General features: G+C 42.1%; 1 protein-coding gene and 1 long non-coding RNA gene across 2 annotated transcripts in view; one reads left to right on the forward strand and one right to left on the reverse strand.

The window, feature by feature from the left end:
* LOC121577023 (UPF0235 protein C15orf40 homolog) lies at window positions 1–7,253 on the reverse strand. The gene is made up of 4 exons (XM_041890704.2): window positions 6,919–7,253; window positions 843–972; window positions 544–671; window positions 1–450 (listed from the first exon to the last, which is right to left on the reverse strand). The coding sequence occupies exons 1-4, from the start codon at window positions 7,114–7,116 to the stop codon at window positions 358–360; spliced, it is 549 nt and encodes a 182-aa protein (XP_041746638.1). The 5' UTR covers window positions 7,117–7,253; the 3' UTR covers window positions 1–357.
* LOC121577024 overlaps window positions 6,934–13,685 on the forward strand; it is a 23,176-nt gene continuing 16,424 nt past the window's right edge. Inside the window, exon 1 of the long non-coding RNA XR_006002555.1 lies at window positions 6,934–7,021. This is a non-coding gene — a long non-coding RNA (uncharacterized LOC121577024). The remainder of the gene's footprint in view (window positions 7,022–13,685) is intronic.

The following is a 13,685-nucleotide window of genomic DNA, read 5'->3' on the forward strand; positions in this document are numbered from 1 at the left end:
TCATTGTGATTCATATATATATATATATATTTTTTTTTTACTATCACAGTGCAAAAGATAAGACAACAAATTATTTCTGAGGAAAGAGAGAGGATGGCCTCAGTAAACAAGGGTTCTTTCAACATTTTGGGAATCATTTCAGACCCCTATACATTTCAAATAATTGTAGAATGCTTCACTATAGGGCATGTCACATATTGTGTATTTATTGGTGTATGTATCAGCTGATGCAAACACATTTCCCCTAAGATAGTAAGCTACTATCTTATCTTATCTGAGCTGTTTTCCATAGATGTCTGAAAATCAACCAATACTGTAAAGCTGCATAGGACCAGGAATACAATGTCCTCCATGATGTCATCCAGAAGCCTCTTGCTTTAACCTGTCCAACACCTGCTCCGGGGTTAGTGACCCAGTCACCTTGATAATCTTCTCTCTGGATCTGGATCCCTGCAGAGAGACATAAGGACATGATGCAGCATTTTAGTTTAAATTCCTAAAACTGTTCTGTTATGGGAAACACAGTAGGCTATATAAACAAACCTTGTCCAAAACGACTTCGCTTCTCTTCAACTCCAGCACCTTGGAGAGATACCGCACAAGCTCCGCATTGGCCTCCCCATCTGTTGGCGGTGCGGCAATAGCGACACCTACTGCCTCTATAGACACATCTGGGAAATAAAATATATATATATTTTTTTTACATAGCCTAGCTACGTTAAATGTATTACACACCAAAAATACACAAATAATACGAGCTCACAAATATGGGGCTAGCCCTCAATTAGTCTTATAGTTGAGTTTCTACTGCCATCAGTTTTCGGCATACAAAAAGAGTGCACCTGTAATCGCGTTCTGTTTAGATCCAGGCTTCGCGTGCACTGAAATTGTCACCACTCCGTTCTTGTTTCGAGCTACTGGCCCAGAAGGCGAGGGTTTCTCCGACGGCTTCTGTAGGCCTACAGTTTTACTCTGAGGAAAAGAGAGAGGCACAAAATGTTTAGAAAGTACAGTAGTAAGTAGCCATTGGTCTGCATGAAAGTTCATTTGAGTCAAATAGTTCCATCGTTATGTCAAGATCACAACTTATTTAACTCATGATCACAAGATAATTTTCTCGTGGTCACGACATAACAAAAGTTGTTTTGTCATGATCACAAAATAAAAGTACCACGCATCATCCATTAAATTCTTCAGATGCATGATAACCACTTCATCAAGCAGCCACAGGTTGATTGCAATGCAGGGTATTTAAACTCTGAACAATGCCTGATAGGCAGTCCTGTCTCCCTGTCTGCTTGCCGCCACCAAGACCACAGCCAATCGCATGCAAGGAACAACGCAGCTAACTTGGATAGTCTTGCTAGATAGTTAGCTAGGTAGTCGTTAGCTAGCAAGCTAGCTTGTTATCTATGCTGGTTGTTAGCTTGCATAACTTATATGTGTATAATTTTAAGGGACACTTCATGTTTTGTGTATAATATTTACATTTACAGTGGGTGAGCTCCACTACTGATCAGATTCAATTTCAGCCTCAGAGGCACGACTCCAACACCATCATTAAGTTTGCCGACGACACAACAGTGGTAGGACAGAGGGTAGTGCGTATGGCCCAGTACATCACTGGGGCCAAGCTTCCTGCCATCCGGGACCTCTATACCAGGCGGTGTCAGAGGAAGGCCCTCAAAATTGTCAAAGACTCCAGCCACCCTAGTCATAGACTGTTCTCTCTGCTACCGTATGGCAAGCGGTACCGGAGCGCCAAGTCTAGGTCCAAAAGGCTTCTCAACAGCTTATACCCCCAAGCCATAAGACTCCTGAACAGCTAATCATGGCTACCCGGACTACTTGCACCCCCACCCCATCTTTTTACGCTGCTGCTACTCTGTTAATTATTTATGCATAGTCACTTTAACTCTACCCACATGTACATATTAACTCAACTACCTCAACTAGCCGGTTCTCCCGCACATTGACTCTGCACCGGTACCCCCCTGTATATAGCCTCCCTACTGTTATTTTATTTTACTTCTGCTCTTTTTTTCTCAACACTTTTTTGTTGTTGTTGTTGTTTTATTTTACTTTTTTATTAAGAAATAAATGCATTGTTGGTTAAGGGCTGTAAGTAAGCATTTCACGGTAATGTCTACACCTGTTGTATTCGGCGCATGTGGCAAATAAAATGTGATTTGATTTAATTTGATGTCAGCATGCTACCTTGTAGGCTGTTTTATAGGTAAAGCTCCTTGCAGGCAGATTAGACTGATGCATATAATCCAGAGTGGGTGAGCTATATTCCTGGCAGGCTGATCAGATTCAATAGCAGCCTCAATCAGGTTGGTGCCTTGTAGGCTGTTTCCTATGTAAGGCTCCTTGCAGACAGCCTACAAGGCAACATCCTGACTTATCAGCCTCTCAGGCTGCTATTGAATCTGATCATCCTGCCAGGAATAGAGCGCACCCACTCTTGATCATATACATAATGCACTGACTGCTAATCTGCCTGCAAGGAGTTTTACCTATGAAACAGCCTACAAAGTAGAATCCTGATTTACAGTGCATTCGGAAAGTATTCAGACCCCTTGACCTTTTCCCGCATTTTGTTACGTTACAGCCTTATTCTAAAATGGATTAAATTAGTTTTTCCCCTCATCAATCTACACCCAATACCCCATAATGACAAAGAAAAAACACGATTTTAGAAATTTGTGCAAATGTATTAAAAATAAACAACTGAAATACTACATTTACATAAGTATTCCGACCCTTTACTCAGTACTTTGTTGAAGCACCTTTGGCAGCAATTACAGCCTCAAGTCTTCTTGGATATGACGCTACAAGCTTGGCACACCTGTATTTGGGGAGTTTCTCCCATTCTTCTCTGCAGATCCTCCCAAGCTCTGTCAGGTTGGAAGGGGAGTGTCGCTGCACAACTATTTTCAGGTCTCTCCAGAGATGTTTGATCGGGTTCAAGTCCGGGCTCTGGCTGGGCCACTCAAGGACATTCAGAAACTTTTTCTGAAGCCACTCCTGCATTGTCTTGGCTGTGTGCTTAGGGTCGTTGTCCTGTTGGAAGGTGAACCTTCGCCACAGTCTGAGGTCCTGAGCGCTCTGGAGCAGGTTTTCATCAAGGATCTCTCTGTACTTTGCTCTGTTCATCTTTCCCTCGATCCTGACTAGTCTCCCAGTCCCTGCCGCTGAAAAACATCCCCACAGCATGATTCTGCCACCACCATGCTTCACCGTTGGGATGGTGCCAGGTTTCCTCCAGACGTGACGCTTGGCATTCAGGCCAAAGAGTTCAGTCTTGGTTTCATCAGACCTGTGAATCTTGTTTCTCATGTTCTGAGAGTCCTTTAGGTGCCTTTTGGCAAACTCCAAGCGGGCTGTCATGTGCCTTTTACTGAGGAGTGGCTTCCGTCTGGCCACTCTACTATAAAAGGCCTGATTGGTGGAGTGCTGCAGAGATGGTTTTCCTTTCGGAAGGTTCTCCCATCTCCACAAAGGAACTCTGGTGCTTGGTCTGAGTTCTGGAGCTTGGTCAGAGTGACCATCGGGTTCTTGGTCACCTCCCTGACCAAGGCCCTTCTCCCCCGATTGCTCAGTTTGGCCGGGCGGCCAGCTCTAGGAAGAAACATGGTGGTTCCAAACTTCTTCCATTTAAGAATGATGGAGGCCACTGTGTTCTTGGGGACCTTCAATGCTGCAGAAATGTTTTGGTACCCTTCCCCAGATCTGTACCTTGACACAATCCTGTCTCAGAACTCTACGGATAATTCCCTCGACCTCATGGCTTGGTTTCTTCTCTGACATGCACTGTCAACTGTGGGACCTTTTATAGAAAGGTGTGTGCCTTTCCAAATCATGTCCAATCAATTGAATTTACCACAAGTGGACTCCAATCAAGTTGTAGAAACATCTCAAGGATGATCAATAGAAACAGGATGCTCCTGAGCTCAATTTCGAGTCTCATAGCAAAGGGTCTGAATACTTATGTAAATAAGGTATTTCTGTTTTTAATAAATTTGCAAACATTTCTAAAAACCTGTTTTCGCATTGTTATTATGGGGTATTGTGTTTAGATTGATGCAACATGTTTTTTTTTAAATCGATTATAGAATGAGGCTGTAATGTAACAAAATGTGGAAAAAGGGAAGGGGTCTGAATACTTTCCGAATGCACTGTATCAGCCTCTCAGGCTGCTATTGAATCTAATCAAGCTCTGAGAATGAAATTGAATCTGATCAGCCTGTCAGGAATGGAGCTCACCCACTCTGTAAATTGTAATATTATCCATAAAACTTGAAGTATCCCTTACAATTATACACATCAGTTATGTAAGCTAACAACCAGCAAAGATAACAAGCTAGCTAGCTAACAAGACTACCTAGCTCGCTCGCTCACAAGACTAGCCAAGTTAGCTGCGTTGTTGCTTGCATGTGATTGTCTGTAGTCTTGGGGGTGGCACACAGCCTGGGAGACATAACTGCATCGTTCAGGGCTTAAATGCCCCACGAGGGCTTAGATGCCCCAAGCAGAGTATGTGAGTGGAGCTGGAGCGAGGAGATGAGCGTGCCCAATTTGACTTGAGCATGAAGCTAGTTTTGAGTTTCCCAAAGGCTGGAGTGTCAGCCTTCTCGCCCTCTCCAATTTCGCTCCAGTAGTACTCCAAGTAGTGCTCACTTCACAAGCTCAGGGCATGCCCGGCCCAGCATGCATTTGTAGTCTACTTGTGCGCTGCTATAGCCTCATGCTTTAACTACTGTCATGGAGCTAAATATTTTCATTAAGAAACTGATAAAGCACACAGGTGCAAAATCAAGGTGACTTACAAAGATGAAGAGGACCCAGAGCAAGAGGGAATGCGCTGATGTAGTGTCCACAACTAAAGAATCATTGCGGAATCTGAAAATGCATGTATCCCGAAAGCATGATGGTGTACTTAATATGTGCACATGCTAACAGAAAGGAACGAGGTGGGTAGCTAGCTAAGTGTGTCATTGTAGCAAAGTATTTATAAATACAAAATCTAATCTATTAAAAAGTTTATTTCATTTTCGTTCTATTATCTATACAATAGGCCAGGGTTCTTCAATTCTGGTCCTGGAGGGCCGAAACACTTCTGTTTTTTATTTCTACCTGGTAGTTAATTGCACTCACCTGGTGTCCCAGGTCTGAATTAGCCCCTGATTAGAAGGAGAGGATGAAAAACAGAGGTGTTTCGGCCCTCCAGGACCGGAATTGAAGAACCTTGCAATAGGCCATCATTGATTTTGGCACAATAGGCCTGGCATATTACCTCTTTCGAGCTTTCTGTTTTGATAGGGTTATTTAGCCTAAAAACCTTTAGGCCTACCTATAGAAAAAAACTAAAACAACTCTGCATACCTGCCCAGCCTGGCAAGAGTGGCCCGAAGGGTGTTTAGCATCCCTTGTGGCTCTGCAAGCACAGAGAGGGTATTCTCCGCTGCTGGCCTGCTCTCCAGGCACCATCGCATGAAGCCACAGACTCTGGCCAGACGAATTCATTTTTGGAAACAAAGGGCACTGAGCCTAATTAGGCATTTTTCATTTAATTTGTATTTAACTCTTAGTATATTCTAAGTAAGTCACAGCCTATATGCGCAATTTATAGACTAATGATTTAATACAACTAAATGTTGTTTAAATGCTGAGTGCTTAATGTCCCTGCCAGCCTAGTGTGTCGCATTCACAAATGCTTCAGAATGTATTTATTTGTAGGCTATATAGCCTTGAAATAATTAAAATAATATTCCTAAATAATTCATTTTCGGGAGCGCCGCTCGAACCCTCAAAGTATGATTGAGTGGCAGAGACGATATCCGCGCTTATAAACCTGGGTCGCTACACAACTCCCTACTTTCAAACAGCGCGTCCTCGCGCCTAGACCTCAGACGCAGTCATACACAAGAGATCCACATAGCACAGCGTTTCCCAAACTCGATCCTCAGGACCCCAAGGGGTGCACATTTAGTTTTTTGCCCTAATACTACACAGCTGATTCAAATGATCAAAGCTTGATGATTAGTTTATTATTTGAATCAGCTGTGTAGTGCTAGGGCAAAAAAAAAAATATATGCACCCCTTGGGGTCCCTAGGACCGAGTTTGGGAAACCCTGACATAGCGCATTTGGGGCGATGAAACAGCGGAACGTGGGGGACGTGAACAGGGCGGGACCAAAATTAGGGAAAGCTGAACTTACCTTCTGGCCCGAAGCCCTGCATGCCGTTAACTGAGTCGATATCCGCCCTTATAAACCTTGGTCACTACAGTATAGACAATATGGACAGTATATGAATAGAAAAGGTGTGTAGCCTACAGCAGTAGCTTTATAGGATGAGCCTTAAAGGCTATGCATGGTCAATCCGCCATCTGAAGTGGCCATACAGCATTTATTGCAATGCAGCCACTGCAGACTTCCAGGCTTTCATAGCTTAGTGGAGCAGAGCTATTGTGAAGGAAGTTGTCAAGGAAGTGAGTTTGTGTTTATACAGGACGTACCACCCCACCTACTGTCAACCAATCATGTCAATGCGGAACTATACAGAGCCCTCCGAATTGTTACAAAATTTGAGAACGGATTTGGCCTCTGCATGCCTCCAGAGGCTCCGCGATTGCGTCACATCCTCCATACGAAGCCTACGACCACAATTTCAGATCAAGCACAAATAGGCTTTTACAATACAGTATTACATATGAAGTGGGTAAAACAGTATGTAGACATTAAAGTGTGCAGTGTTCAATGACTATGTACATAGGGTAACAGTCTCTAAGGTGCAGGGTTGAGTACCGCAGGTGGTAGCCGGCTAGTAACGTTAATAGTGACTAAATTCAGGGCAGGGTACTGTACTGAGCGGAGGTTGTACTACACGATGCTTGTTTTAGCACAGCCCTACCGTTTTGTCCTTTTTGGGCATGTTTTGGTTTCCAGAGTAATTTCTTCTCGCTGCCAAAGGTCCCTCAAGCTGGTGTGATGATGAGGACAGTCTCCGACAGAAGGTGAGAGACAGATGCTTTTGGATAAAGTTGCTCAAATGTAACATCTGAAATAATGTTGTCCGGGTTAAGCGAAGAGAACGGGTTTGGGTGAACATCAAGGAATCTCAGTGACTATTCAAACTACAGTGCATTTTTTGATTAATCTCCAGTAACTTCAAGGCACAGCGGTAAGAAAACGTTAACATAACTACTGCACATAGTGCTGCCTGGGACCTGTGTGAAGCTAGCCACAATAAAGATTAGCCACAATAGTGTCATTTCCGGTTTGCATTCAAAATAACAGTCCCCATTGAAAGTGATTCAAACGGATACAAATGGTGGAATCAAGCCATGTTTGGACTAGATAATACTAAACAAAGTCGGAATGTTGTTATATAAATTAAATAAAAGTGGATATATTAGACTTTAGAATTGCATTGGGGGCATACTTATATGCACTGTACAGCCTGACCTATGGATTGTGCACCCATGAAATGGGGTATCAGCCTACTCAATGACACTCACAGAACACAACTATGTAGAGTTTACACAAATATGAGCGTTTCATGGGTGCACAATCCATAGGTTAGGCTGTACGGTGCCTTCAGAAAGTATTCATACCCCTCGACTTATTCCACATTTTGTGTTAGCCTGATTTCAAAATATATTTTTTTCTCACCCATCTACACACAATACCCCATGATGATAGTGAAAACATGTTTTTAGAAATGTTTGCAAATGTATTGAAAATGAAATGGCTCATTTACATAAGTATTCACATGTTAGATTCACCTTTGGCGGCGATTATAGCAAGAGCTTTGCACACCTGGATTGTACAGTATTTGCATATTATTATTTTTTAGAATTCTTCAAGCTCTGTCAAGTTGGTTGTTGATCATCGCTAGACAGCTATTTTCAGGTCTTGCCATAGATTTTCAAGTCGATTTAAGTCAACTGTAACTAGGCCACTCAGAAACATTCAATATCCTCTTGGTAAGCAACTCCAGTGTATATTTGGCCTTGTGTTTTAGGTTATTGTCCTGTCTGAAAGGTGAATTTGTCTCCCATTGTCTGTTGGAAAGCAGACTGAACTAGGTGTTCTGCTAGGACTTTGCCTGTGCTTAGCTCTATTACATTTCTTTTTATCCTGAAAAACTCCCTAGTCCTTGCCGATGATGAGCATACCCATAACATGATGCAACCACCACCATGCTTAAAAATATGAAGTGTGGTATTCAGTGATATGTTGTGTTGGATTTGCCCCAAACATAACACTTTGAATTCAGGACATAAAGTTAATTTCTTTGCCACATTCTTTGCAGTTTTACTTTAGTGCCTTATTGCAAACAAGATGCATGTTTTGGGATATTTTTATGATGTACAGGCTTCCTTCTTTTCACTCTGTCATTTAGGTTAGTATTGTTGAGTAACTACAATGTTGTTGATCCATCCTCAGTTTTCTCCTAGCACAGCCATTAAACAATGTAACTGTTTTAAAATCACCATTAGCCTCATGATGAAATCCCTGAGTGGTTTCTTTCGTTCTGGCAACTGAGTTGTATTTGTATTTATTATGCCAAGGCAGCAGTTACTCTTCCTGGGGTCTAGCTAAATTAAGGCAGTTATATACAAAAACATTACAATACATTTCACAACACATTGTGTGTGCCCTTAGGCCACTACTTTACTACCACATACAGTACCAGTCAAATGTTTGGACACACCTACTCATTCAAGGGTTTTTCTTTATTTTTACTCTGCTGCAGAGGATAAGTTAATTAGAGTTTCCAGCCTCAGAAATTGCAGCCCAAATAAATGCTTCACAGAGTTCAAGTCACAGACACGTCTCAACATCAACTGTTCAGAGGGGACTGTGTGAATCAGGCCTTCATGGTCAAATTGCTGAAAAGAAACCACTACTAAACAACACCAATAAGAAGAAGAGACCTGCTTGGGCCAAGAAACACGAGCAATGGACATTAGACCGGTGGAAATTTGTCCTTTGGTCTGGAGTCCAAATTGAAGATGGTTGGTTCCAACTGCCGTGTCTTTGTGAAATGCAGTGTGGGTGAACGGATGATCTCCGCATGTGTAGTTCCCACCATAAAGCATGGAGGAGGAGGTGTGGGTGTGCTTTGCTGGTGACACTGTCTGTGATTTATTTAGAATTCAAGGCACACTTAACCAGCATGGCTACCACAGCATTCTGCAGCGATACGCCATCCCAACTGGTTTGGGCTTAGTGGGACTATCATTTGTTCTTCAACAGGACAATGACCCAACACACCTCCAGGCTGTGTAAGGGCTATTTTACCAAGAAGGAGAGTGATGGAGTGCTGCATCAGATGACCTGGCCTCCACAATCCCCCGACCTCAACCCAATTGAGATGGTTTGGGAGGAGTTGGACGGCAGAACGAAGGAAAAGCAGCCAACAAGTGCTCAGCATATGTGGGAACTCCTTCAAGACTGTTGGAAAAGCATTCCAGGTGAAGCTGGTTGAGAGAATGCCAAGAGTGTGCAAAGCTGTCATCAAGGCAAAGGGTGGCTATTTTGAAGAACCTCAAATATAAAATATATTTAACACTTTTTTGGTTACTACATTCCATATGTGTTATTTCATAGTTTTGATGTCTTCACTATTATTTTACAATGTAGAAAATAGTAAAAAATTAAGAAAAACCCTTGAATGAGCAGGTGTGTCCAAACTTTTGACTGGTACTGTCTCTACAACACAAAATCCATGTGTACGTGTGTGTATAGTGAGTATGGTATCGTGTGTGTGTGTGTATGCGTGTATCTATGCCTGTGTGCCTCTTCACAGTCCCCGCTGTTCCATAAGGTGTATTTAATCTGTGTTTTAAATCTGATTTTACTGCTTGCATGAGTTACTTGATGTAGAATAGAGTTCCATGTAGTCATGGCTCTATGTAGTACTTTATGCCTCCCATAGTCTGTTCTGGACTTGGGGACTGTGAAGAGACCTCTGGTGGTATGCATGGGTGTCTGAGATGTGTGCTATTAGTTTAAACAGACAGCTCGGTGCATTCAACATGTCAATACTTCTCACAAAAAAAGTTGTGATGAAGTCAATCTCTCCTATACTTTGAGCCAGGAGAGATTGACATGCATATTATTAATGTTAGCTCTCCGTGTACATTTAAGGGCCAGCCATGCTGCCCTGTTATGGGCAACACGTCACTCTTTATGACACCTGACCACACGACTGGACAGTAGTCCAGGTGCGACAAAACTAGGGCCTGTAGGACCTGCCATGCTGATAGTGTTGTTAAGAAGGCAGAGTAGTGCTTTATTATGGACAGACCTCTCCCCATCTTAGCTACTGTTGCATCAATGTGTTTGCATCAATACTGCTCGACTGACGGACCTTACAGGAAATTGTATGTGTGGGGTACAGAGATGAGGTAGTCATTAAAATATAATGTTAATCACTATTATTGCACACAGAGTGAGTCCATGCAACTTATATGTGACTTGTTAAGCAGATTTTTACTCCTGAATGTAATACTTATTGACACAAGACATTCAGCTTTTAATTTTTTATTAATTCGTAAAGATTTCTAAAAACATAATTCCACTTTGACATTATGGGGTATTGTGTGTAGGCCATTGACACAACATCTCATTTTAATCCATTTTAAATTCCAGCTGTAACACAACAAAATGTGTAAAAAGTCCAGGGGTGTGAATACTTTCTGAAGGCACTGTAAGTATAATAATAATAATATAATATGCCATTTAGCAGACGCTTTTATCCAAAGCGACTTAAAGTCATGCGTGCATACATTTTTATATATGGGTGGTCCCGGGGATCGAACCCACTACCCTGGCGTTACAAGTGCCGTGCTCTACCAGCTGAGCTACAGAGAACCACAGTATGTCCCCAATGCAATTATAAAGCCTAATACATTCACAGTGTAATTTCAACTGATTAAAAAAAAATCAAATTAACTAATTTTTGTCTTTTGTTGAATTTATATAACAACATTCCGACCTTGTTTAGCATGATCTAGTCCAAATATGGCATGATTCCACTATTTGTTCGTTTTAATCACTTTCAGTTGGGGACCTTTATTTTGAAGGCGAACTGCAAATTCCACTATTGTGGCTAATCCGTATTGTGGCTAATTTCACACAGGTCTGCCTGCGCATGGCAAGTTGCAACAGCGCGTCTCCATCGGTGTCAACTCTGCGCGTTATCTGCGCATGTTTTTAAACGGTTTTTTGTAAAGACATTCAGAAAATTAATTTCATAACAATTAGCCCACATAACAATTCGCTCACTTTTTATGTCTAGTATACTTCAACATGTTCTGTATTACTTTAGTTGAAGGGCAGCTACATAAGGACTTCATTCATAAGCCATATAACACATATCAGGACTCCTTCAAACAGGAGTTCCAGGGCACGTTATGTGGCAAGACTGGTCAGCCGCTCAAGCCCAGCAGTGCCTCAGGTAAAGTCATGGTCCGCCAGGAGACAGCAGAGCCACGAAGCGCTCCACAGGCATCGGAGCAGTAAATACACACCTACACCTATTTAATAATTATTATATTTATTATTAATTGATTTTACACTCAAGAGTAGCTGTGCTCCATCGGGTTTGGCTTTGGAATGTTAGCTGTCACAAAAGCATCAGGTATTGCCAGAGAGACAGACACATCCATTTGATTGTTTTTTGAGGGGAGAAAAAGGATTTGGGTGTTCTGTTTATTTCTTTATTACAACACCTTGAAATATAATTTTTCCTCGAAGTGATTATTACCCCCCTTGACAGGGCATGTACTCCAACATGTACATTTCCGTCTTGATCTAGTTGGTCACAAACATTTTTATCAGAGATTTCATAAATGTTTATTTTGCTTAAAAGTGTTCAAGTTCGACTGATATTTGAAACGAGCTTCCCTTCCAAACCTCATGAATGACAATAATTAAAACAGGTGAAGGTTTTAAGTTTCAGACCATGGAAGTAACATTTCAACATGGTTTTGAGGGTCTTGATTGTACAATGCAAGTTTAACTGCACTCCAGGACTCCTATGGATCAGGTTTTTTATACAACTTTACATAATTGTGATTCTTTATGAGCCAACAAACCTTTTTATAAAAAAAGAGTACTTTACTGAAAGTCATGCACAGGAGGCACTGTTTCTCTACGATAGAAGAGAATGTATGAAAATGTATGCACTCCACTAACTGTAAGTCGCTCTGGATAAGAGCGTCTGCTAAATGACTAAAATGAAAATGTAATCAGTAGTAGGCTACAAACAACATAAATATCTATGAAATTGACTAACTACAGCAGGGTTGCCCAACCCTGTTCCTGGAGAGCTACCCTCCTGTAGGTTTTTGCTCCAACCACAGGTGTTACTAACCTGATTCATCTTATCAACCTGCTAATTATTAGAATCAGGTGTGCTAGATTAGGGTTGGAGCAAAAACCTACAGGATGGTAGCTCTCCAGGAACAGGGTTGGGCAGTCCTGAACTACAGTATATGTCAACAACTGTAGTATAGTGATATACTGTGACATAACTTTAAAGATGCACTATGCAGAAATTGCTCCTCCATTTCCTGGTTGCTAAAATGCTAACAGTTTGCCTATTTACAGTTTATGTGACAAAACAAGCAAGTATAGTGTAGAGCAGGGTTCTTCAATTCCGGTCCTGGAGGGCCGAAACATCTCTGTTTTTCATCCTCTCCTTCTAATCAGGGGCTAATTCAGACCTGGGACACCAGGTGAGTGCAATTAACTACCAGGTAGAAATAAAAAACAGAAGTGTTTCGGCCCTCTAGGACCGGAATTGAAGAACCCTGGTGTAGAGAATCATTGTACTATCTAAACTGCTGTGTAATACACTACCGAAGGAGTTCCCACATATGCTGAGTATTTGTTGACTGCTTTTCCTTCACTCTGCGGTCCGACTCATCCCAAACCATCTCAATTTGATTGAGGTCGGGGGATTGTGGAGGCCAGGTCATCTGATGCAGCACTCCATCACTCTCCTTCTTGGTAAAATAGCCCTTACACAGCCTGGAGGTGTGTTGGGTCATCGTCCTGTTGAAAAATAAATGATAGTCCCACTAAGCCCAAAAGATGGGATGGCGTATCGCTGCAGAATGCTGTGGTAGCCATGCTTGTTAAGTGTGCCTTTAATTCTAAATAAATCACAGACGGTGTCACCAGCAAAGCACCCCCACACCATAACACCTCCTCCTCCATGCTTTACGGTGGGAAATATACATGCAGAGTTCATCCGTTCACCCACACCACGTCTCACAAAGACAAGGTGATTGGAACCAAAAATCTCAAATTTGGACTCCAGACCAAAGGACAAATTTCCACCGGTCTAATGTCCATTGCTCGTGTTTCTTGGCCCAATAAACTCTTCTTCTTATTGGTGTCCTTTAGTAGTGGTTTCTTTGCAGCACATCGACCATGAAGACCTGATTCACACAGTCCCCTCTGAACAGTTGACGTTGAGATGTGTCTGTTACTTGAACTCTGAGAAGCATTTATTTTTGGCTGCAATTTCTGAGGCTGGTAACTCTAATGAACGTATCCTCTGCAGCAGAGGTAACTCTGGGTCTTCCATTGATGTGGCAGACCTCATGAGAGCCAGTTGCATCATAGTGTTTGATGGTTTTTGCAACTGCACTTGAAGAA

This window comes from Coregonus clupeaformis, chromosome 11, assembly GCF_020615455.1.
Source record: "Coregonus clupeaformis isolate EN_2021a chromosome 11, ASM2061545v1, whole genome shotgun sequence".
Classification (NCBI taxonomy): domain Eukaryota; kingdom Metazoa; phylum Chordata; class Actinopteri; order Salmoniformes; family Salmonidae; genus Coregonus; species Coregonus clupeaformis.

Bases quoted from the DNA above. Each gene is read 5' to 3' on its own strand.
- LOC121577023 (XM_041890704.2), bottom strand. From the start codon at position 7,116: ATGTTCACCCAAACCCGTTCTCTTCGCTTAACCCGGACAACATTATTT. The intron at 672-842 runs GTGCACTCTTTT...TTTATTTCCCAG, and splicing joins TAAACAGAACGCGATTACAG to ATGTGTCTATAGAGGCAGTA. The intron at 451-543 runs GTTTGTTTATAT...GTCTCTCTGCAG, and splicing joins GCGAAGTCGTTTTGGACAAG to GGATCCAGATCCAGAGAGAA.